At 35.7% G+C, this 23,381-nt stretch overlaps 1 protein-coding gene across 23 annotated transcripts in view; it reads right to left on the reverse strand.

Moving 5' to 3' along the window:
• The window catches only part of LOC117002548 (sarcolemma associated protein), a 92,415-nt gene that overhangs the window by 24,192 nt on the left and 44,842 nt on the right, over positions 1–23,381 (reverse strand). For 5 of the 23 annotated variants that reach the window (XM_033071781.2, XM_033071782.2, XM_033071779.2 and 2 more), the window contains 10 exons: positions 23,299–23,349; positions 19,932–19,994; positions 14,352–14,408; positions 10,906–10,989; positions 10,583–10,642; positions 6,367–6,489; positions 5,742–5,816; positions 1,618–1,938; positions 676–793; positions 190–361 (listed from right to left, as the gene is read on the reverse strand). In XM_033071781.2, the coding sequence (XP_032927672.1) occupies positions 190–361; positions 676–793; positions 1,618–1,938; positions 5,742–5,816; positions 6,367–6,489; positions 10,583–10,642; positions 10,906–10,989; positions 14,352–14,408; positions 19,932–19,994; positions 23,299–23,349 (1,124 nt within the window). Of the gene's footprint in view, positions 1–189; positions 362–675; positions 794–1,617; positions 1,939–5,741; positions 5,817–6,366; positions 6,490–10,582; positions 10,643–10,905; positions 10,990–11,110; positions 11,258–14,351; positions 14,409–19,931; positions 19,995–23,298; positions 23,350–23,381 lie in introns of those variants that run through there. The other 18 variants (XM_033071793.2, XM_033071786.2, XM_033071795.2 and 15 more) reach the window with 8 other exon arrangements.

Genomic DNA, 23,381 nt, shown 5'->3' on the forward strand with positions numbered 1-23,381 from the left:
AGAACATGTGTACTTACTAGAAGTCTTACTTTTTAGATTTGACTCCCAGTTTATATTTTTTTAGCTACCATTTAAACTGCTTGCAATAAACATATTAAAAAATCTTTACTAGAAAACTTTCCCTTTTCTTTTAGTTTAAAAATGTCATTGGGTCTTATATTCTTGCAAAATGGAAATATTTCATGTTACCTCTTTCTGAAAATCTTTTGCTTGACTCTCAGCTTCACTGAGTTGTGTTTTTAGACTGGCTGCATCCCGTTGATGTTTTTCTCTCAAAGATCCCATCTGATTTTCAAGTTCCTTTCGAGACATTTCAAGAACACTTATATCGCTGGTTAGTGCTAAACTCTGTTTCTGAGAGCTGAAAAACAAAATCCAATTGATTCCTTAAGCATTTCAAATTTACACAAACAGTCACTTTTCAGCCTTGACAGCTGAACACATCGTTTTTTATATGTAAATATCAGCTTAGAGCAATCACAGAAGTACAGACGTCATTATCTCCCTATACAGACTGCTGACACAAAAGGCTGGTCATGGTCTTGCCTTTAAACACATGTCCACAGCTAGCTGTGCATAGTTAACATTCAGTATCTCTCATGGGAAGAAAAACCACCACCACTAAAACTCTTCAGGCTGCTCTGATATCTCCTAGACAAACCATTGTGCCCTTACCTAGAAAGCTCCTTCTCTTGTCGCTGAAGTTCAGATGCAAGTGAAGTATTTTCCTGCCTCAGTTTAACACATTCAGCTTCCAGAGCAATCCACTCTGCCTTCAACTTTTCAAGTTCAGCTGAAAAGAAAAAGTTAATTCAATTAAGTAAAATTATTTCATTACTGCTTCAAGGAACACCTTGAATAAACGGAGGAAAGGTGGCATCAGTTGCAAATTTCAAATACACTAGTTTGTAATCATGTCACATGAATTCTCTCATGAGTACCAGTAAAACATTACACTATGTTCTAATGTTATGAGGTTTATGATCCAGTGCCAGGCAAGTCACTTTTTTCATTAAAGTTTTTTCTAAGGTACAGAGAAGTAGAAAACAGTCTTTTTATGGGTCAACTCTAGTAAGAGTTGGGTCAACTCTACTATACTCTAGTATACTAGAAAGAGTGGTAGAAAAGTATATTTGAAGAAAATAATTTCCAAGGCTTGAAAATAGCAAGAGAATCATTAGACACCATGCCTCCGTTACAAGGGAAAGAATGTTTAAAGAATAATCTTTGGTTAAGCTTTGGTAGAATTAAAATGTCAGAAGTTCCCACTTAATGGGCTTAAACTATAGGGAAGTTAGACAAGTCCTCTTGGAAATTCTTTGGCAGTATGAATCCCTCAAAGTGTAAAAGTTTTCAATCTTTTCTAAGTGGAATTAGACTTGGTTTATTGATATCAAAGAGTACCTAAGTTAATTTAGGCATAATTGACAGTAACTGTTTAATGAAGCATGCAAAACATCTTTTCTAACACCACAAGCCTGGGTATACACACAAACACACACACATGTGTGTATAATGACTAACGGGACAGACTAACAGTGATTTGAGTAAGTGGCATTCACCACAGAGAGCAGATCTCTGCTAGCCATGCTCTGTGACACCTTTCCAAACAAATACCTTTTAGGCGAGAGGCCTCCTCCTGCTGCTGCTGCTCACACTGCTGGCACTTGAGTTGATAGCTGGCTTTCAGATTGACAACCTCTTGTTCATAATCTGAGGCATCTTTCCTCCACCGTTCAAGCTCCGCTCGCACCGTCTGCAGCTCGGTTTGCAATGTAGAAATATCTGTGTCTCGTTCTGATGCTGCCTTTTCTGCTACTTTTTGAAGCGACAGAATCTCATTTTGAGCACTGACTAGTTCATTTCGAGTGCTTGAAATTTCATTCTCCTTTTCCTTGCGAAGAGTCTCAATTTCTTCTTGCAACCTTCGCAACTGAACTGGAAATCAGACATTCATGTTAATACGTTTTCAAACTGTATTTGCAAAAAACCTAAAAACCTTACCCCCCTTTCTCAACATGTTGATATTTAACAGGTCTAAAGAATGCAACTGAAAAAATGTATTTATCTTGTCAAATGCTGTACCCTTAAAGAGGCAAATATGTGGTCATGTAATACGGAGGGTCAAAAGAAACAAATATTTTGTCTGGACAAAGTTTTCTTACACAAGGTTGTGCTGTGTATGTGATACCAAAGCAACTTTCCAAAATCTGAAAACAAGATTTAGATCCAACATCACTCTAAGCAAAACAAGTATTAAGAGGACAAGGACACTGGGGCTTTCAGGGACAGGCTTTTAAGAGGAAAGCAAGAAAACTTCTGTCATACGCCAAACATTTGCAAGGTTACATTGGAAATGGTTCCCTGTTCAGCAGTTAGCTTGTGATGTCTATAAATATTTGAGACACAGAATAATTTCTACTCTGTTCTCAACATGCAGTAGAGGAAATACACATTATTTCTTCGCAAAAAGCATTTTTCAAAGCACAAGATGAATTTTAAATTGAAAGAGACAGCTGCACCATGTATACTGAGCTATAAGAAGGTCCTTTATCATTTACAGCTTACTGTAAATGTACAGCAGCCACACACAAGGCTACTTGACATTTCTGCATGAAGCAAACCTTATAAATTATTCCAATCTAAAACCCTTTCTTTACTAAAGACATCTCTCAGCACAATTTTTCATAAACACATATGCAAATGGAATCCAGTGCAAACAGTTAAAAAAACGTACAATACAGAGGGAAGGGAAGCATGAAAGAACAAAAGAACTACAGTTATAACACTGATGGGAGTAAAGTATTTAATTTGCTGCTGTTCTATTTCATTTCTTTAAACAAATATATTCCACTGATTTCAACATTCAAATAAGCAATTTTTAAATTAATGAAGAATTACTGTGAGAAGAAAAGGTAAAATTCTTAAGACCACTCAAAAAACTAATGTAAGATACAGCAGAGGGTCAGAATTATAGATTTAAAGTTGTACGTTTCAGAACCAGAGGGCAAAACAAGGACAGTGAAAAGCATGGGGAGGATAACCAAGGCTGAGTAGCCTTTCTAGGTTACTTGCATTTATTTTTGTCATCTCAATCCATTATAGAACATGACAGGAAGAATGTGAGTGAGCCTTGCTGTAAACTGATAGAGCATCAGAGCTAGTCAAAAGAGACTTGCACCTCCATGACAAATATACTTGATGTTTTTCAGTAGCTACATATGCAGAAATACAGAAATAATTCACACTGGCACAACCTAGAAACCTTGTTGATTTAACTTAGTTGATATGCAATGAAGAAGAAAAATTCACCTTTTTTGTGCCCTCCTCTAAATAGGCTCCAGCAAGACATTTATCTCATTAAATACACTAAAGAACCTACGAATTACCCAATTCTCCCCTTTGAAGGAAAAAGACAATGGGAAAAAATATGGTAGTTATTATACATTGTAATACCTAAAGAGCTATTATAGACAATAGTAAATTAATTGCATGGCAATTCCATGTAAGATGAAACAGTCTATCTGTTCCATAATAAAAACATTTGCAGCATGATGGATTTTGAAATATATACGAACAAAATGAGGCTTACTATGACCTCATTTGAAAATAATTTCTACAGGCTTATACCAATAAAAAGCAAATGAAGCAGTGGATGAGAAACAACCTGAAAGGCAACACATGATGCATCAACAACTGCCTTTCCATGTATCCTAATATCAGAAGCCTTGAACCTACCAAAATAATATCCACTAAAACACAAAGAACTACAACTTGCTAATACAGCAGGTGCCTGAGCAAAGGAATGCAAACCGTATCTTCCTGACAGTATTTTCTTCATCAAGCCAAGCTAAACTCCTGCTTCTTGGTGCAAAGAAATCTTTTTTTTATCCTGTGTATGTTGTTGATGAACAACTCTCCCTTCAGATGTTCATGCCTGAAAACAAGCAGAGTCTTGGACTGAAAATCCAAAGACACACACGAGTTCTAAGTTAAGTGCAGTTGTAGAAATAACTTACACAGGAAAGTGACTACTAGCAATATGGGAATGGTTTCTGAAGCTCTGGATATAATTTGAGAGGACAATTAAAAAGAAAACTTCCATTACATCTCTCATTTACGTAAGCCATTACCTCATCTAAGCTGAATGCTTTGTTTATTCCATTTTTTTAAAATAAGGAACAACAAGTGACTTGAGTTTCCTTGCTCTACCTATGTGTTCATCTAATGAACCTGACAGGTAGAGACACAACCTCAGTTGTTTCTCTTCTCTACCACAATCAAAGCCAAACAACACTGACTGGCTTAAAACATTGATTCCCTGAAAATACTTCTAGAAATGTTACTTCATGAAGCTGCCAGGTTTTTTTTTTCTCCTCTGTAGTTCACAGGGCCTGCCAAGGAAGAATCCTGAAAACTTTTCCCTAAGGGTGAGATGTGTCACACCCTAAAAGTTTGGGAAGCAGCAAAGCATACAGTGAACATCAGAACATTTTGAACTACAACAGAGAGAGGAGGAAACATTCTCAAGACCTCTCTTGAGAAGGATCCAGAAAACAAAAAAAGTACTGAATTGAGAAGAGGAATCCTACAATTAAGTTTGGCTCTGTCAAGTTCTTACTTTCATTCTCTCTTTTTTGGCGGAAAAAAATTTTCTTTGTGTGTAGAAATAACTACCAAATACTTTCTATTTTTGTTACAGCATTTACCACTTGGAGAATATTCTCTACTAGCGAGATAACACTGAAAATTAAATTGCTCCTCTCATTCTGAAGATGAGCATTCTTTACGCTTCTTTTTCTTACAAGAGCAATGGCAGAAAATGCAGATTCTTTGCTGACAGTCACATAAACCAGAGTTATTACAGAAGTTTTTCAGTGTAGCTAGTATATGACAAGTACCACATTATCCAAAAAACTATTGCCCAGAAAACAATTTCTAGGGCTATTTTGACTTCCTAACAAAGTTGGCACTGTCAGTCCACCTGCCTCTCTGCTCATCTGCCTTCCAGACAATTTTGGGTCCAAAGCAAATGATATGCTGACAAAGATCCCAAGGGATGAAGCTCCTGAGTTTTGTAACAATCAATGGCTGAGTAGCTCTTCAAACTAATGCTTGCTCTAAGGAAATCACAATGTAATATAACATTTTTTGACCTTAAGGCTGGACAGACTGACAGACTCTTGATCAATGAGCTCACTCGTGCATGGATGAGAAGTTAAAATGATACAGAACACGTGACTCAAGTTATGTAAATCATGGGATTACATCCTGTTGTACACATTTTTGAAAAGAGCATGATTGATTATATGAATTTTCAAAAAGGCATGGACAGGGTTTCTGTTGCAGCAACTTTACTGTATGCTCTGATGCTGGATGTGGATCTGGATGAAAAAATTCTTTAAGAGATCCTATAATAAAGCAAAGAGACTGAGTTGCACAAAAACACCTAAAGCTTCTGAGTGCTTTGAAGGTAGTCACAGTAAGAATTCCCAGATCATTAAAACTGAGAAAGACTAAAGGGAGGTGAAGAGGGAGATTACATCTTTTATATTTTCCAAGTTACTATTAGAACCATAGGAATTGAAAGGAAACATTCCACAACATTCAAAGATAGGGTGAAAGAAATCAGATTGAAAACATACACTCAACTAAACATTTTTCTTCATTAGTGTCTATGATGCCACAGTAACAGTCAAAACTATATAGTTTCCCTAAAGAGTGGGGGAAAAAATTCTTACCTTGCAGAGCATTTATTTGCTTGTTGGATTCTTCAACTTGCACCCGATATGCTTTTCTCTCTTCTTCCAAGAGAGCTACAAATAAAAGTGAAAAGTGCCCAAGAGTTTTTGTTAGTAACATGTATTTCACCTGCGTAATTAATTTTAGTCACAACCTCTCCTTAAATGAAAAGATTAAACAAACATATTACTTCAGGAAGTTATCAAAGGTAGTAACTGTGTAAGTAGTTTAATAGAAGTTAATACTAAGACATCATTCCATTATTGTGGTAGTATTACAATTAATTTGAAATTGATATAATCTGTTGCCTGACCTGAAAACTGGTGTGGGAGAAAGGAAGAAAAAAAGACCGTAAATATAACCTCTAAAGAACACTGAACAATATGCAATTAAACTGGACTACACTATTTCCTCTCAAGAACAGAGCTACATAGCTGATAGGATGATCTAACAAAGACCTACAGCTGAAGACATCCAATCACTTTCATTATCTGACTGAAATAAGGATGAAACAGAGTTCAAGTATGTATTCAATACTATGAAAACATGTTGGTTTATCTTGAACTACCTGCTATATACAATTGCAATGAATACCCTACAGAACCAAGTTGATCTGGGTCTCACCTTGAAGTTCAAAGCATTTTTGTTTACTTGTCCTAGCTAGCTCTTGGGCTTCAATCAGATCCTTGTGCAGTTGCTGAATTTCTTGCTTAGCCCCAGACTCTGATTGTGCACCCTGCAATTCATCTGATAAAAGAACATTTTCTTTGAATCATAAATTTGTACAACAGCTTAATTTGCACTACTATGTGATGATTGGCAACGTTTTACTCAAATCTTCCAATGTTAGTTAAACTCAAATTGGATTAGGCAAATATTAGCAAAAATATTAATATACTTTTTAAAGTGTAAAACATATGCAAACTTTAAAACATTCATTATACATAACATGCAATATGAAACAGAAATTAACAAGAAAGAATTAGAGAGTTTTAAAAAACACTGTATAAACTGGCAAGGAGTTCTGGGTTGACAAAACAAGGAACAACAAGCCTGAGACAATCCTTGACTGTGTTCACAACTTGTCTCTTTTTAAAGGAAGCTGCTCTAAGCCTGTCTCTGCACAGGCTCAGGCAAGAGCTGCTATTCCATGCTTCACTACTGCCACCCACCCACACATCCTCAGGCTCAACCTCCCAGCTCCCTCTGGAGACCAACAAAGACAGGAAAAAATTTAGGGACATTGCCTAAAAGAAAATTAAGAAAAAGAAGAAAATTCAAGCTTCCTTATTTCATTCAGTGGCCTTAGTGAACACTAAGATAAATATTGCACTTGATTTTTAAAAAAATTATATCTTAAAATATTAGGTATATCTTTAAACTCTAAATAAGACCATTTGCTCTTCCCCATAAGTTTTGTATTAGCCAAAATGCCTATTAAATGCCTCTCAGGCTTATAAGAGATTACTTGCAGCCACAGACAAATGAAATACTTTCACAGCTGAAGTTCTGGAGGAATTTAAAAGAGGAAAACTAAGTATTTGTTACTAAGAGCAGTGTCCTCTAATGGGCACACATTTAGAAATCAGATGCAGAACACTCCAGCCTGCATGCATCTGCAAAGCCAGGAACAGCAAACTCTCATTTACTAGATTTTCCTTAAGCAGTGTCTGTACACAAACTGATCTTCCAGTAGGCACAAACAGCACTAATAAACTCTATACAGAGAGAGATAAACTTGATATAAAGCTAGTTTGGTGAGCAAGGTAAAGGAAGGAAATTGGTGAAAGAATTCCAGCTGTGTATCATGGGAGCAAACAGATCAGAAAAGGTTACACAGTTACCTGGTCAATAAACCTCTCCAACTATAGACCACATGGATTTAAGATGAAGGCTTAGAAAAAATATTGCTTTGGTTTGCTGGACCTTTCATAAATAAGGTAAAAATAAAAAGAAACTATAACTTAGCTCACCATTATACTTTTGACATTCACATTTAGCTGTATAGGTTATCAATGAAGTAATTAATGATTTTTTTTCTTGTTCTCTTAATTAAGAAAATTATTTAGCAAATCATGCTAAAGTCTTCATACTACATGTCTCTAAGGGGCTGTTTTTCCTGCTCTCAGTAATGAACTGGTGGGTTTGAGCAGAGCTGAGAACATACATGTACTTTTAGACTTTTTCAGAACAAAATTATGAGAGCAGAAAGAACAGAGAGGACTACATATTTCATCCAAACACTTTGTTTTATGGTTTATTAGTTCTGAATCCAAGTTTCTCTTTACTGAACATGTTTTGTTCTTAGTTTCTCATGGAAAAAGATTTAGGGCAATTAGACTTTCAACCCTCCTTAATGAGACTTTTCAGAAGAAATGGATGAGGAAGTTGACAAATTATGCTCAAATCACGCCTGATAAAGAAGTAGTGTCCCAAATCCAACAACAGACACCCTAAATGAACTTTATGGTGGCATTGTTTTCCAGTCAATGAAAGCACACATCATAGAAGACAGTACTGCTTCAAAAGAGATGAGAGGCTCAATTTTAAGGGACAACAATCTGTTTAGCAAAGGCACAATCAAGATAAACTCTTTCCTACATCAACACAAAAGGGGAATTTCCATGTGCCTGATATGCTTGTAAATCAAAAGCCAAGAAATATAAGCATAAGAAAATAGTAGCTTCTGAAAATTAAATGTCTTGCACTTCAAAGCAAATATAATTTTTGTGTTAATTCTAGTTTTAAAGAGTACTTTTTCAAGTAGGATTGCCCTATAAAAAAAACCAACAAACTACTAAATATCATCATGCTTAGAATCAGTTCCCTTTAGATTTTTTTTTTGGCTTCATAAGATCCACATGAAAAAAACTGTATCTCATATTTAAAATAAAGTATCTGGTTATTCTGACATAAAACAATGGCTCCCAAACTTTCTGAGCCAACAGACCACTGCTGATTTTCAAAATTTCTTATGTAAATTACCACTATTCAGCAAACCCTCAGCTGAAAACATTTCCTACTAAGATTCCATGGATCAGTCTTGTAATTACTATGAAAACACAGGGATGTTGGTAAGAAGATTACCAAACTTCCAATGACATTTATTGCTCCTTTCCATCTGTTTAACATTTACCTGCCTCTTAGTTTGCAATAGGTAGTCACAAACAGTATTTAAACAGAAGTGCCCAGGGAACTGTAATGAATGGTTAATAAAGTAATTTACCTTGTGTGGGAAAAAACAAAGCCAACTAATCTGTCACAGCTTCCCCCCTTCCCCTCCTTGCCAGATTCTGACTTGTAGAAACTTGAATCAAATCCTGAATGCTCTCAAAAATTTTGATGGCAAGGGCTTGGAGGAAACTACAGTAATCAGAAGTCTCATAATTTTCTTGTTCTATTAATTTGTTTTGTGAATTTCAACAAGACCCTGTTTCTGCATTCCAAACAGCTGCCAGATCAAAAATGTCCTCACTCTTCCTTAATTATATGGCTGCATAACAAGTCCACTTGAAAATCTTTCTGAAGCAAATAAGATCCTTTTAAGGGCAGAATCAGGCACATGAAGTAGCCCTCTGAAAAAAAATCTCAAACAAAACTGTGGCTTTATATGCTCTTCACAAAAATTAAAAGGGCAAATGATTCATTGCACAGATATTTCTTAATGATTTAGTGAGAACAAAATAGGAATACCCATAAACAGCTTCAAGAGGAAGAAAGAAAAGTTGTTGCCAACCTCAGTTTTATAACCAAAAATAAGACCACTATAATCACTATAAACAGCATTATGAAGTTCTACCTTCTAGCATAGAAGGTCACTAAACATACTTGTTATTAGTTGCAGATATTAGAGCAAACCCCTAATGGAACATGTCCGGTATCTCAAACATTCCTTTCCAAACTGCTTTGCTGAACTGATGTCCACTGGGAAATATCAAACTCAATTTTATACATGTTGCCAAACAGCAAAAGCAATTTGTGCAATTTTTGGAAGCCTTTCCGTTATAAAATTAGGGAGTGTAAACAATTGCAGAGAAAAGCTCTTTTACAGGTCTCCTACGCTCCGTTATGGTTTCCTTCCTTTCTGAATCACAAAGAACTGTGACATTCTTTTACTTGTGATCCCCACAGGAGCATAATTTTACAGATCTTATCAAGTGTCCAATTGTTAAAGAAGCATAAAATGATTTTCAATAGGCTAAATGTAATAATTAATTAATATGCCAAAAAACTTCAGCAAATGAACATGTAACTATCAGCTTGCTAATTAAGTATATGCCTTCGATGTAAAACCAATAAAAATTTTACTTTTATAGCAATGAAGCTCAAAGCTAAGCCTCAATAATCATTCCAAATACAGTTATGACACAAACTTCCAATCTCAATTGTGTTAAAAAGAAAATCAAAAATCTTGTTTTGATTAATCCATCAGCTGCAATCTAACAGAAGCATTTCTGACAGTGATGGAAGCTATGCAAGTAAAATTTGACAATGCTTGAAAAATATCAGTGATGGAAGAATCCCTCCTCTCCACACTATAATCTTAAATGTGTGCTGACTCTACTTCTCAAGTCAAAGTTATAACATGTAAATTCCTAGAACAGGATTGGTGAGTACAGAGATTCCCTTTATACACAGATTATTTCTATAGCAACACTCAAAAGTGTGCTTTTATATCATCCAAAAGCGTCATGACTGATTTTTAACTCTTCCATACTGCATGATTAACATCTTTGAATTCCAGCATTCTATTTTAATGCACATTTCATAAAAACCAGTTAGATAAAAAGATTATGTATGCAGATAATGCATCTAAAGTTGCAAAAGTAAATTTGTTTACCTTTTAGAAGAGCTACTTTGACAATAGGTTCATTTAGATCTTGGTCATCCATTTGAGCATCTAAAAAAAAAACCGACACCCTTCAGAGAGCAGGCAGACTGCAGACAGTTCCCATACACACATTCTTTATACAGAGAGAACATTTCATATCCCTCTCCATTTACAAGAGTCAAATTATGAAGCCACAAAATAGACAATACTCAAGCTCAAAGCTTGTCTCTAACTCTGCATAATACACTCCATTCCTTTAAGAAAATGCTCATGATTACCTAGATTTAATTCAAACTAGTTAGAGGTTCCAGACATGTCAGTTAAACTCTTACCTGTAGTGTCGTCGCTGCTTTTTTCCTTGCTTGGGCTGAGGGTGTCGGACAAATCGTTCGATTCTTTGACTCGTGCTTGGTTCTCTGCAAGAGACAAGGAAAAGCAACTACAATCAATAAATGCTTTGTTCATAATTTCTCCTGTACAGCAAACTACTGCTAAATGTCAGTGGAAAACAACTTGGTTCAAGAAACAGTTAAAAACCTGCTGGGTGCTTATTTCTTTGCAAGTCTGGGCTAAAATGGATTCCGCATCCCTGGAGTCATTAACCCAGCCTAGCCTCTAATAAGGGATGCAATTGCCTCGTGCACAGCTTGAACTTGGGTTAATGCTGTGCTCCTGCCAGCTGGAACTGTGGAAAAGCTGATTCAATCAGCAAACAAATAAGAAAAGAAAACTAGAACAATGCAGATACTGTAGCAATTCAGAAAGAAACCGATGTTGAGAATAAAACTGGGTTTCAGTGTTTTGGACAAACAAAATAATAAGTCTTGTACACACTGCACTGTTCAAAAGAAGTGTGGTGTGAACCATTAAAGAATCACAGCAATATAAATTAATACACTAGTTTCCAGAAAGAATTTTCGGATTAAATTGTATTGAAAGAAGCAGTGTATGTCATTTCCACAAAAAAACTACCTTGTGTAATATCTGTTAATATATATTCAGCACTTTATTTCATGCAGCTTAGTGAAGCCACACAGTTGATTTTTTTTTTATTTGCTAGATTTTTTTGTTGTTTGGGATTTTTCCCCAGTTCTAGATTTTTAGTGGAGACCACATATTTTCAAAATAAGTGGATTTAATTACACCAGTGCATCTTCATCCCACACAGAATCACCTCTGACTCAAAGTCTAAATATCATATGTGACTGAAATACATTTTAAATTTTTTTTAAAATAACAATTATGGTTTAGTTTTGATGGGTCCATGAAAAAAAGACACACTATCTCTGGTGTGTGCTAACCCAGCAGGTCTGTTAGCAAGGAACTGCCACCAACATGCAGGTGAGGTTATGCAAAAGGAAACCTTGATTGGCTGCCTATTGAGAGCCTTGCTTTGACAGCACTGCTGCCCACCTGCAGATTAACAGAGGTCTCCTCTGAGACAAGTTCCAGGTAGAGATAATTTAAGAAAAGGGGTCAATACAGCATTCCCAACACACAGACTTCTACCATCCATGGAGAAAAGCACAGTGAACACAAATAACTTCAGCACATAGAAAAAATGGGCATGCAACAATGAAGTACCAGCACACAGGAAGAAAAGAAGCACATCAATAAATAAATTGTGTTATACAACAGGGTTAGCGTATGAAAATAAGTAAAAACCAAGGGAATTGTAAGACATCTTTTCAAATAAGAAGAGAATACACAGAACTAACTTCCCCCAAAACAAAGGAAGAAGAAACTGGAGACAACCTGTGCAGCTACATAAGGAAATCAACACGACAGAACACGGTCAGGTTAACAGAAAAAACCTCTGAAGTTTTCTTAATCTAACATGAAAAGTTGTCTATAACTCAGTGCTAGACTAACATCCACTTGTACATGAAACAGAAGGCAGCAAGTACAAACAAAGCGGCTGATGAAGAGCAAGACTCTTCCCATCCTAATGCAACCGAAATCACTGAAGAAGAAGGGGAAAAGCACCTGTACAGTTAAAGCACACTAGAGGTTCAGACCTGGCAGATATTCCAAACACAACTCCCATTTTAGCAGACTTCAAAATTCATAATGATTGCTGTAGTTAAAAACTTAATCTTTGGCAGAGGATGGTTCTTCGCTAAAAAAGAACCTTTCCTTTCTTATTTTTAGTAATAAGGTTTTTAAACTACTATCTAAAGGTGTTATGAATCAAAATATTTTACATTACCGTATAGAACCAAGCTCACAGAGTTGTCACCAAAACTGTAATAATTACTAAACCAAGTAACATGTTATTTTTTAAACTATTAAAAAAAGTATAACCTAAAAGCCTCACCCATGTCACTTTTGTTAGTGGCCGATCCAGAAGCACTAAGCTGAGCAAGGTCCATATCCAACTAACTTTACCATATCTGGGCATCCATGGAAATACTGCTTTCCTGCTCTGTGCAAAATGGGAGGAACAGTGCAAGTTCCAGCCACTGAATTAATTCTCTCTCCCACAGCACCCCCTTATATATTCCCCTCCCACCCACCCTTGGTACATCAGCTTTTTCCCCCCTCCTGTCCTCCCCCTCTCTGAAACAAGGCACAAAAGATGAGGCACCAGAGGAAAGATGCACCAGTTCTACAAGTAAAACAGCAGAAGACAGAAATTATTAGAAACCTACTTCCTATTCTGGAACCAGAGTCATAAGCACAAAACTCTTTCCTGTACTATATTATATCACAGCAGTTGTTCCTATTTCCCATAATAAAACTGAGCTGAATAAATATAGCCAAAGTGATAAAGTATATTAAAATGTGTTGACATCATTCTTGATGAGTTAGAATATATTACCAAACACTAAAAATAGCTCAGAGCTTTGCAATGGAAGGGGCATGCAAGTGTTACGTTACAGTTATTGTATGCATTCTTTTGCCAAATATGGCACCTTGTCTATAGCTTCCTCACATACAGAAAGGAGTTAAAGGTGCCATTCCATGCATTAAAGGAAGAGAAGATAAACTAAAATGTCTCAAACACTGGACCTTTTAACAAACAAATCTTTATTCAACACAACAACACTTTGTAGAAGGACAGAGGGTAAAGAACGGAGGTAGAATATCCAGACATCAATAAAAAGCTGCAAGAGAAGTGAGCCTGCAAGTCCAAACAATCTTACATTATTAGACACTTGAGAAATATTGACCTGCACACTTGCTAGCAATCCTGACCTTGGCATTGTAAGGTAAGGATGACTGTTCCTTGACTTAGCTCCTTTAATTTAACTTGGTTTATACATTAGAGAAAAGAGTTAGAGAGGTGCAGATATATTTTACTTGTAAAAGACACATTTAGGAGGTTAATATTTATTTTAAAGTTATGAGAGTGTAAGATAGAAAATAGTCAAATTAAAATACACTTTTATTTAAAATTTAAAATGACACCAAACATGATTTCTATGTGGTCTTATAACAAAACCAAAATCCCATTTAGAATTCATGCAGGCACTAAAGCTTGAATTGAATTTATAAAAATTACTTTCTTTAAAAAAATGCATATTCAAGTAAGAACTCAGTCAATATTGAGACTAGCACTTCATGCACTCAACCTTCAAAAATGGTTTCTATTACACCTTTTTAGCCTACAATAGTATTTGGAGTAGAGTTCAGCAAACAACTTCCCTCCCCTTTACTAAACTTCTCCTCAAATGCATATTCAATCAAAACTCAAACTGCTGGCTTAACACAGAACATGCACTGAGTGACAGAAAAAGCATGCTTCAAAAACAGTTAAATAATCCAGAAGTCTAACCTTTCAATAGCTTTGTTTCTTCCACTTTGGTTAGATGTCCTTCATCTATGATCTTGTCTGCCAAACAAAATAAGTGTTACTTTCCAAGCTCAAATTTTCCCTGCACGCATCTACGTAGAGTACATTCCATGACCAAATTAAAAGCTGGTAATATTACTTCCTACTCAGGCTTGAACAAAAACTTTATTCTGGCACTGAGTAATGAAACAGAGCACACAAGCCTACCAGAACTTTGTGATACAGTGCATAATTATTTCTCCTTATTAACTTACATAATGCTGCAGTTCGCTAATGAGTATTTCGGAAAATTAATTTTATGTACTTAAAAAACATCTAATCAGAAGCAACAAATAATTCACACATTTCTCAAGTTTAGTTACCAAAAGAGGAATTAGAAGAGCTGGTTGCATGTAATAGACATCCACCCAACACAGCAGAAATCTAGAAATGAACCACAGTAAAACAGCAATAGAGAAGTCCCCTCGACATCAACATGGCTTTTAACAGTGCCTGTGAAAGGCACACAGAAACTGCCTTCCTTTGTTTAAACCTTTCAAGAGAGCTGCACAAACCTCCAAAAAACTAGGAATGCATTACATTCAGGTTCATGAAAAATGGAGCTTTTATACAAAGTCTACTTTAGGGAAGTCTACTCATGTATGTGAGGTACACAAAAACCTTTGAAGTGGAATTTGAGACTCGATTGCTAACTTCATCCTAACTCCTGCTAGGACATGAAGGTAAACAAGAACACCAAGGGAAGAACAGGATTGGATTAATCAAAGACACAAAAAAAAACTACTGAAGAGTTTATTTCTTTTTGTAGATGAAATTTCATTATTTCTAATTGCTTAAGAAGCGATGCCAACAGAGAAGTATGGAGATCACATCCTTGATTTCTGTGGAGTAGATTTTGCAGTTTAGTCCATGTTGAAAGCTGTCAGCCCCTGAAACATCAGGCTTGAAGCTGCCCCTGCCTCCCCTCCATGCTCTCCCTGTCAGATCCCTGACAGGAAATGCAGTTTGCTGGATTCTTCATGTGCTGCCAACAGGTAACTGAGACACAGAGAAGGCAGAATGAACAGCACAAACAAGAGTTCAGACTAAAGATGCTGGTTGACAGTAAATCCTCTTCAAATTAAAAAAAACCAAACAAACAAACAACCAGCCAAACCAATTAACCAACCAAAAAACCCCCACAAAAAACTTCAGCCAGCATTTCCAGCTTCAAGTATCTCTGAAGATTAACTTGTCCCTCTACTCTCTGATAGTATGTTGCTATAACTGTGACAATCCAAGGGCAGATGCAGGACAAGATCTGCTAGGAGATATCTTTTACAATCCTAGACGGTAGACAAGCCTTCAGACAAAAAGCCCTGAAGTCTGAAGAAGGGTTTTCATGGCCAAAAGGTTGTCCTTCATTCTGCCCTCCCTCACACAGATAAACCAGTCTAAAAGAGATGTTCTCTCCACCTACTTTTATCTACAAATATTATCCTGCAGTAGTGTAACATTTTACTAATACTGCTTCAGAAACACATGGAACAGCACACTGGATTATCAGATCTGGCTTTAGGTCTCAAGTAACTGTAGGGGATCACTCATCATCCAAGTTCAGAACAGCCTCGAGTTCCTCAGAGCTCATGAGAATGACTGTGCCTAGACTGAGGAGGGAATCAAGTTACTGCAGCCACAAGTCAGGAGTTCAAGTGATAACATGAGTCCTCTTCCATTTTAAAACAAAATAAATCTAAACAAAAGTCTTTGTATATCATTATTCCAGGACTCAGCTGTAGCTGGAAGAGGGGTGGAAAGGAAGGCAGCAAGAAAAAAGTTGAGGAATTCTCCCTGTAGATCTGAATAAAACAGCTGAACACAAAAACATCTTTTGCTTCATTTGAAGGGGTAACACCTCAATCATGCTGGACTGCTAGCTTAAAATAAGCTTCTATAATCAGCTTATAGAGGAAAATTTAGCATTGTGAATTGATGGATCTTTTAGCTTACACAATTCAGTAACTGCTAAACCCTGAATAATCGCAATACAAAACAGAAACTACCCTTCTTGAAACAGATGTTTTCCAAACTGAAACTTCTGCAGCATTTCTTTACACTCCATTTCCATGACTAAAAGAAACTGCAGGCATGGTTTTTTTTGTTGTTTTTTAATTTCCATGGTGGCTTGTCTGTTTTCTTGTGTCCATTACCGATTTCACCATTTGTACAAAGGTATCTCCTTGGCACTGTTTCTTCAGCCAAGACCCTGAACAGCAGCACAGATGAGCCTCTGCCCAGCCTCACCCAAAGCTGGCACAGCCAGTGCTCAGCACTTGGTGACTGACACCTCTGCTAACTTTCAGAACAAGAATGTTTCAAGAATGTGTTTCAAGAATGCTACCGCTAATATATGGTATAAGCCAACAAAAACCAGTTTATTTCAGCATGCTGGTATTTAGGTAATACACAGAAAACTGGATGTTGGTATCACCAAACTCCATAGAATCTTATTCTTAACTGTTACCACCCAAGTCACTAAAAATGGTAGCATCCAGACAACAGTGAGAAAGAAAAGCCAGAGATGTCTTCTTTAGAACACCTCTTCATAAACCTGATTTGTTTAAAAATCAATTAGTGTTTTCCTTGAATCAATACATGCAATTTTGCTACCAAAATACAAATTAGGGTGAGGATCCTAGCTTTAATTTCTGGCACAAAAGAACTTTGGCTTTCATGTTGTCCAGTCCCTACTTAGCAGAAAGCAAAGAGGTACCTATAACTAATGTTTTTACTGACACAATGTGCTGCGAAGTTAAGTTTTCAGTTTGTCCTTAAGATAATTCATATTTCCTTTTGCAGCCTAAAGCCAGGTTCCCTTTAGGTTTTCAGGCATTTCCTGTCTTTTCAATTTAATAAATCCATTTCAGATTTAGGTTGCCTATCACTATGTGCAATATAATAACTAAGATCTGCTAATATTACAATTATCACTTAAGTAACATGGCCCCTCTAAATTTGTATTTTGGCATCAAAATAGTCTTTGAAGTAGGTAAGGTTTGAAAATCAATAAAAAAAACCTGTCCCTCAAGGCACAAATTTTCAACCATCTGAAAAAAGTGATACTAAACAGTTTTAATTTACTTGATATCTGCAGGTCAAAGGAAAAGTCAAAAATTATTCAATCCATCCCAAAACTACTATTAATAAATTCACAAAAATCGGCTTGGTGAAAAGAAAGAAGTTGACTTGCATTTAACATTAAATGCAAAAATCACAAAGTAAGGGAAAAAATAAGGACACAAATAAAGAAGGGTTAGACTGGAGTGAAAGACAGGAAGCTAGCAGGGTAACAAATCTCACTTTGATCTATACATCATCACATTTTTACCAATAATGTAGATCATGTACTGATCAAAAAGAAGCACCATGACTTCTGCTCTTGATATCACTGATTTTGACCAGTGTTTACTAAAAAAAAAAGGCCATGGAATGAGCAACAAGTGAACTGGATGTAATGATCATAAAGTAAGAGACTTCCCAGATCATTCAGAGCCAGATTTCATAACACTTCACAGATGTTAGAGATCAGGACACATTACTGGATGATATTGTGAGTGCACTGTGCTTAAAAATGAAAATAATTACATAAGATCTTTAAAAATCTACAGAAGCTGGATTTTACAAACTGTCTGGTTTCTGGGATTTTTATTATATCATTATTGCTTAAGTAACAAACCTGCTCCTCTGTCAGTACTTAAACCTCTGGGTGAAACCCCAACATACTACCACATGATGAACTATATATTCTTGCTCTGTATTGCCAGTCTTTATGATATTGTTCTACACTATTTGCTGTGTGCCTTAAAACTTGACTTCCTGATAATCACTGGAACTGTAATTTTTCTCCCCAAGAGTTGCCAACTCTTGATGCCACACAGAGCAAAGAACAGGAGTAGGACTGAAGGGTAGCATTTACATATGAAAGGAAAAGAATAGATCCTACAGCTTGCAGTTTTTAAGCTCGTGATATTGTGAGGCCTAAATATATTTGAATATGGAAAAGGTAAATTTTTGGTCCAAGAAAAAAATAACAGTCAATGATTTGGATTTTTTTTCTTGATGTGAGAGTAAAAATTTAGACTGTCACAAAAAATGCAAAACACTGAACTCCTTTGAAATCATTCATTCCTTGAAAAGTGAAGCAGTGGAGGCCTTGCAGTTTTCAATGTCTTGAGAAAGGGTAAGCATAAATCCACCGATCTTAATTTTACTCTTAGAACATTTTACTAGATCCCATTGATCACTTTTCCTTCTCAACAGTGACAGGACTGGTCACATTTAGCTTGCAGAAGTGATACTAACCTAAGTTTTGCAAAAATAAATTAAGCTAACATTCAAACAATGAAAACAAGCAACCAATTTGTATTTGAACATCACACAGTGTGCTCTTCATGTTCTAGAAGAAAAAAGTTTACTCAAGTTTTTAACTTCATTTTTATGCACTGAAAAAAGAAGATTCATACAAGATCTTCGCAAAATTTAGAATTATTTTAAACTGCAGCCCAACAGACAACAGCTACCAGTCATTAATTTTTAATAAGCATTTTTCAAATAGAAGTTTAAATTTTCTTAGACAAACATCAGCAGCATCACGTCATTTGGTTTATGGCACCGCAATCTGGATCACAAGCAGTAAAATCAAAGTCTGCTACACTTCCTCATGAAAGTTTGAGAGGAAAGAGTCCAATGGGCATCATGTCAAAAATGCTCCTGTCTTATTTCTGCTTCTAAATGCTTCTCTGCTCAATTTTAGGTACATCATTTCTATAAACTCTGAAGTAAAAAAAAAAAAAAAAAAAAAGTAGGCTTTCTTGAAGTTTAATAGCACTTTGCTTCTCTGCATTCTTATGATATTTTTCTTTCAGTAGGCAGAAAGTATTAACATCTTCAGTTTTTCCTTAATATAGATGTGCAGACAGTGCTGTTTCATTACTCATTTTCAAAAGCATTTGCTTTGAAAAACACGTTTCACATTCCAGAATAACACATCTATCTAAAGACTGGTATTGCAATTCTCTGCTTTTTTTAAAAACAGTCTCTTGTATTTCCATATACAAACTATGGACTTGTTTTCCCTTCTGTTCTTTTGTTACAACTAATTTGGAGAATGTGTAAGGCCATTAATTACCAGATAAATTATAGATATGTGAAAAGGGACCTCATTCTCTAGCCTTCTGCTGCCTGTGATGTTTGATTAAAATGACAGGTTTCAACTTAGCTTGTAACAGGTGAAGAATTACACTCAGTTTTCAACACCATGTGGCAATACCACCACCCTTTTGTTGGTCAGGGCACAAAAATGGATGAACTCTGAAGACAATGTGACCATCACTTTGCAAGAGCAAAGATACCCTGTTACTGCTTCTACCACACATCTGCTTAACACCACAGTGCCACAACTCTACACTTAGAAAATTTCTGCTACTACGGAAATATTAAATAGTAGTGACAAATTCTGGTTTCATCCACCTTTTCTGTGTTTTCTGTTGTTTTTAAAGCAAATGTGAACACTCTTGTACTCACTCTGACATTCTATGAACTGATGAATAAAAGTGCAGTCCCCTCCACTCTTTGAAAGAAAGTGCTCTAGTAGAGAAAGAAACACTTCAGTTTACATCTTCTTATCATTTTCAAATTGATGCAACAAAAAATTTGAAAGGCATATTAACAATATTTGTCAGTGTATTCACAATGGACTTTTGAATCAAATCTCAGTTAATATGCAAGCAGACAAGACAAAATTGAAATGATGTCTGAGTGATACTAGGAAATAGATTACGCTTCTAAACTGATCAGAAGAAAGGACTTCAGCTGCATTTTCAAAAGAAACATGTTTTTAACCTATATTCTTCAGCATTTTTATTAGCTTCAAACAGGTATTTTCAAAGTTTTTCATTAATCTTCATGTTGATTCTTTATATCTAACACTCTATTTTAAAAGTGCTGTTAAACATATGCCTATACTTTTAAAACTGTTTCACTTTGAAAAGACAGTTCTGCAGCAGAGTTCCTAAAACTGGGCTCCATTCCCAGGTTTACTCAAGTCCTTGTTCAGCTCCCAGCTCCATCACAATCCTGAATCTCTTTGAGGTGCAAGCATTTCCTTTCTGAAGAACCTCAAAAATCCTTCAACCAAGAGTCCAGCAGTGGGAAAAGGTTGCCATTAGTACAAACCTGCATAACATGGTACATTCTAACCAAATTGTTCAATCATTAGCTCTGACATCAGAAGCTCAACTGCAATACTAAGCTTTGCTATATTTCAAAGTTACTCTAAAAAGTAAACTTTTTTTTAGCCCATAAGGACAGAGCTTTTAAAAAACAGCACCATGGCTGTAAAATTAATTTTCTATATTTAAACTCCCATTTTTTTTCTTTTCATTTTTACCTGGTCATCTAAGTGACTATACACAAATTTCTTGTATCTTTCTTTATGTAATATATGGCTCACAAAATTTAAAAATGAAAGCCAGGTGTAGTGCAACACACTGAGAAAAATAGCACTTTTTGAAACAACTTAGTTCTACAGAATTTTTATCAGGGGCTTACTGTACAAACAAGTTCCTCTTTTCTGCACCAGGTTTTCTGTATGTCCAATCTGCTACAGCCACAGAAAAAGTAATGTAAAACTATTTTTCTTGTCATGGTCAGGTAGTGTGCCTGTGCACACACTTTCAGAGAAAGAGAGACAAAAGGAATTTTTTAAAGCATACTGATTTTACATGGGTTTTACAGTTTTCCTCTTTCATTATCAAAGTTGCTCAATCCACATTATATACCCCAAATTCTTAGCTCTTCTAAAATAATGCAAAACTACACAGGAAAAAAAAACCCAAAAAAGTCCAAACATGCCACCAAAAAACCAAAAAGCAAACAAAAACCTCCCCAAAACAAAAACAACAACCCAAAAGCAAACCTCCCAAAAAAAACCCCCACAAGAAGCCCAGCAGGAACTGCTTCCTGCTGCTTTTATGAGAACAAAATCCAAAATTTGGCAGAGTAAATAACTGCCCATCTGTCATCCAAGGGCTACCTAAGAGACTGGAAGATGCAAAAAGGCACAGACTGTCATGAAGAGAACACAAGGTAGCAAGCTGTAAAATGCCAGAGAGATGGGGATGGGTCAGGTATGGCAGAGATGCAGAAAAATGTACTATGACAGAATAATGAAAAACTACACTAAAATATAGACCAATGAAATAGCATGGTATGTTCATGACAAAAAAGGTGATAGATTGTATAATCACACAGAAAGAGAACTTGAATGAACAGTTACATGTTGTATGTACTCAAAGTAAAATAACCTGGCACACAGCTTCCTAAAACTTCCAGGTTTAAGCACAAGTTCCACTATTACTCACAGGATGGAAGAATCTACCTTGTCATGCATCAATTCAGATGGCACTGACTCTTGTACAACTCAAAATAAATCCCAAAGGGATTGTGTCTTCACCTTTCACCAAAAAAGTGAGTTTCAGTGATATAATGAGATTTGTTAAAATCACAGAATGATTTTTAAATGGGCAATTTTAAAGTCTGGACTTGTAAAAGGTATCAGTATTTTAAAATCTCACATGACGTTCCTACCAACAATTTAAAAACAAACAAAAATGTTTCTTTAAGAAAAGTCAAATCTAGTATGATGGTAAAAATTTTTCCTCTATAAAATTTGTATTTGAATTTAGAGCTCAACAGTTTTTACCAAATGTTTCAAATTAGTTCAAGTTTAAAAAAGAAGAAAGCAGATCTACCATTCTATTAAATATCTAATTAATATACAAATATCTAAAATTACTCACCAGCAAGATGGATCAATCTATACAAAAATAAAATCTCATGGCAGTGAAGAGAAGTGGGAACAAACATTGAATGTCCTGCTTGCTAACCTCAGTATGCACCACAGCTAAGTGCCTAAAATGTAAGACACTTAGGAGCAACCAGTACTCTTAGTTTAGGGCAGGTTTTGGTACAGTTCCTGTAGGTGTTTAAAAGATCTCTCCTCCTGCTCCCAATCAGGACCAGCCATGAGGTTATGTCATGATTAACTTTTGATTTTGCTATTGCTCTCCTTAGTTAAGAACCTCTTAATCTACAAATATGCATATGAAGCATTAAAATTTTGTTTCAAAAATATAAATACAGGAATCCTTAAATACTGTGAATATTGGTTAAAACCATGAGTTCTCTATATATGTCCCCAAACCTTCAAAACACCATTCTTCAGATTGTAGAAGCAAGCTACATCAAGGAAAAAAGTTAACATGAGAAGATAAATCTATCTCAGCCAATTAAACAATTTGGAATTGTAACTTGGTATATGTGATATTGGACAATTTCACTCAAAAAACTTTAAGACACATGAGTTAAAATATTTGGTTTTAACAGGCCTTTAAAAAACCCTATCACTTAGTTCAATCTGTATTAATTCCTGTTTCACATCAAGATACTCCTGAATTTTAAAATGTTAGTTTCCACTGTTTATAAATTTTATATACTCACATTTTTCATATTAAGCTATTAAAACAAACCAGGTTTTGCTGACTTTTCTCAGCATACCCCACTTTACTAGAAATACACTGCATGTCTATGTCTTGCAAGGGAAAATTAAAAGAAAAAATAAGCAATGAGTTCTCCACTTTCTTGTGCCACAACCCTGCAAACAAAAAAAAACCCAACAAAAACAGACAACCTCCAAGTGGTTTTGCTGTATTTTACAGAACTTTTAAAAAACACTGTGACTGGAAGTAAAACCAAAAAAAAATGCTGGCCAGGAGTGGACAAATGAATTTGTAAAGAGAAAAAATTCCACGCAAAACTTCAGAGAACATTTTGAATTTGTTCATTTTCAAACATCAGCCATAAAACAAAAGGTAGCCTTCAGATACACTACCTTTCTCTGTGCTCCCATTAATTTTAGGTATGAAGTCGTCAACTTGTATGCCTAGGATTAAGAAAGGGCATTATTTTTGGAAT

The sequence above is a fragment of the Catharus ustulatus genome, chromosome 13 (genome assembly GCF_009819885.2).
Source record: "Catharus ustulatus isolate bCatUst1 chromosome 13, bCatUst1.pri.v2, whole genome shotgun sequence".
NCBI lineage: Eukaryota > Metazoa > Chordata > Aves > Passeriformes > Turdidae > Catharus > Catharus ustulatus.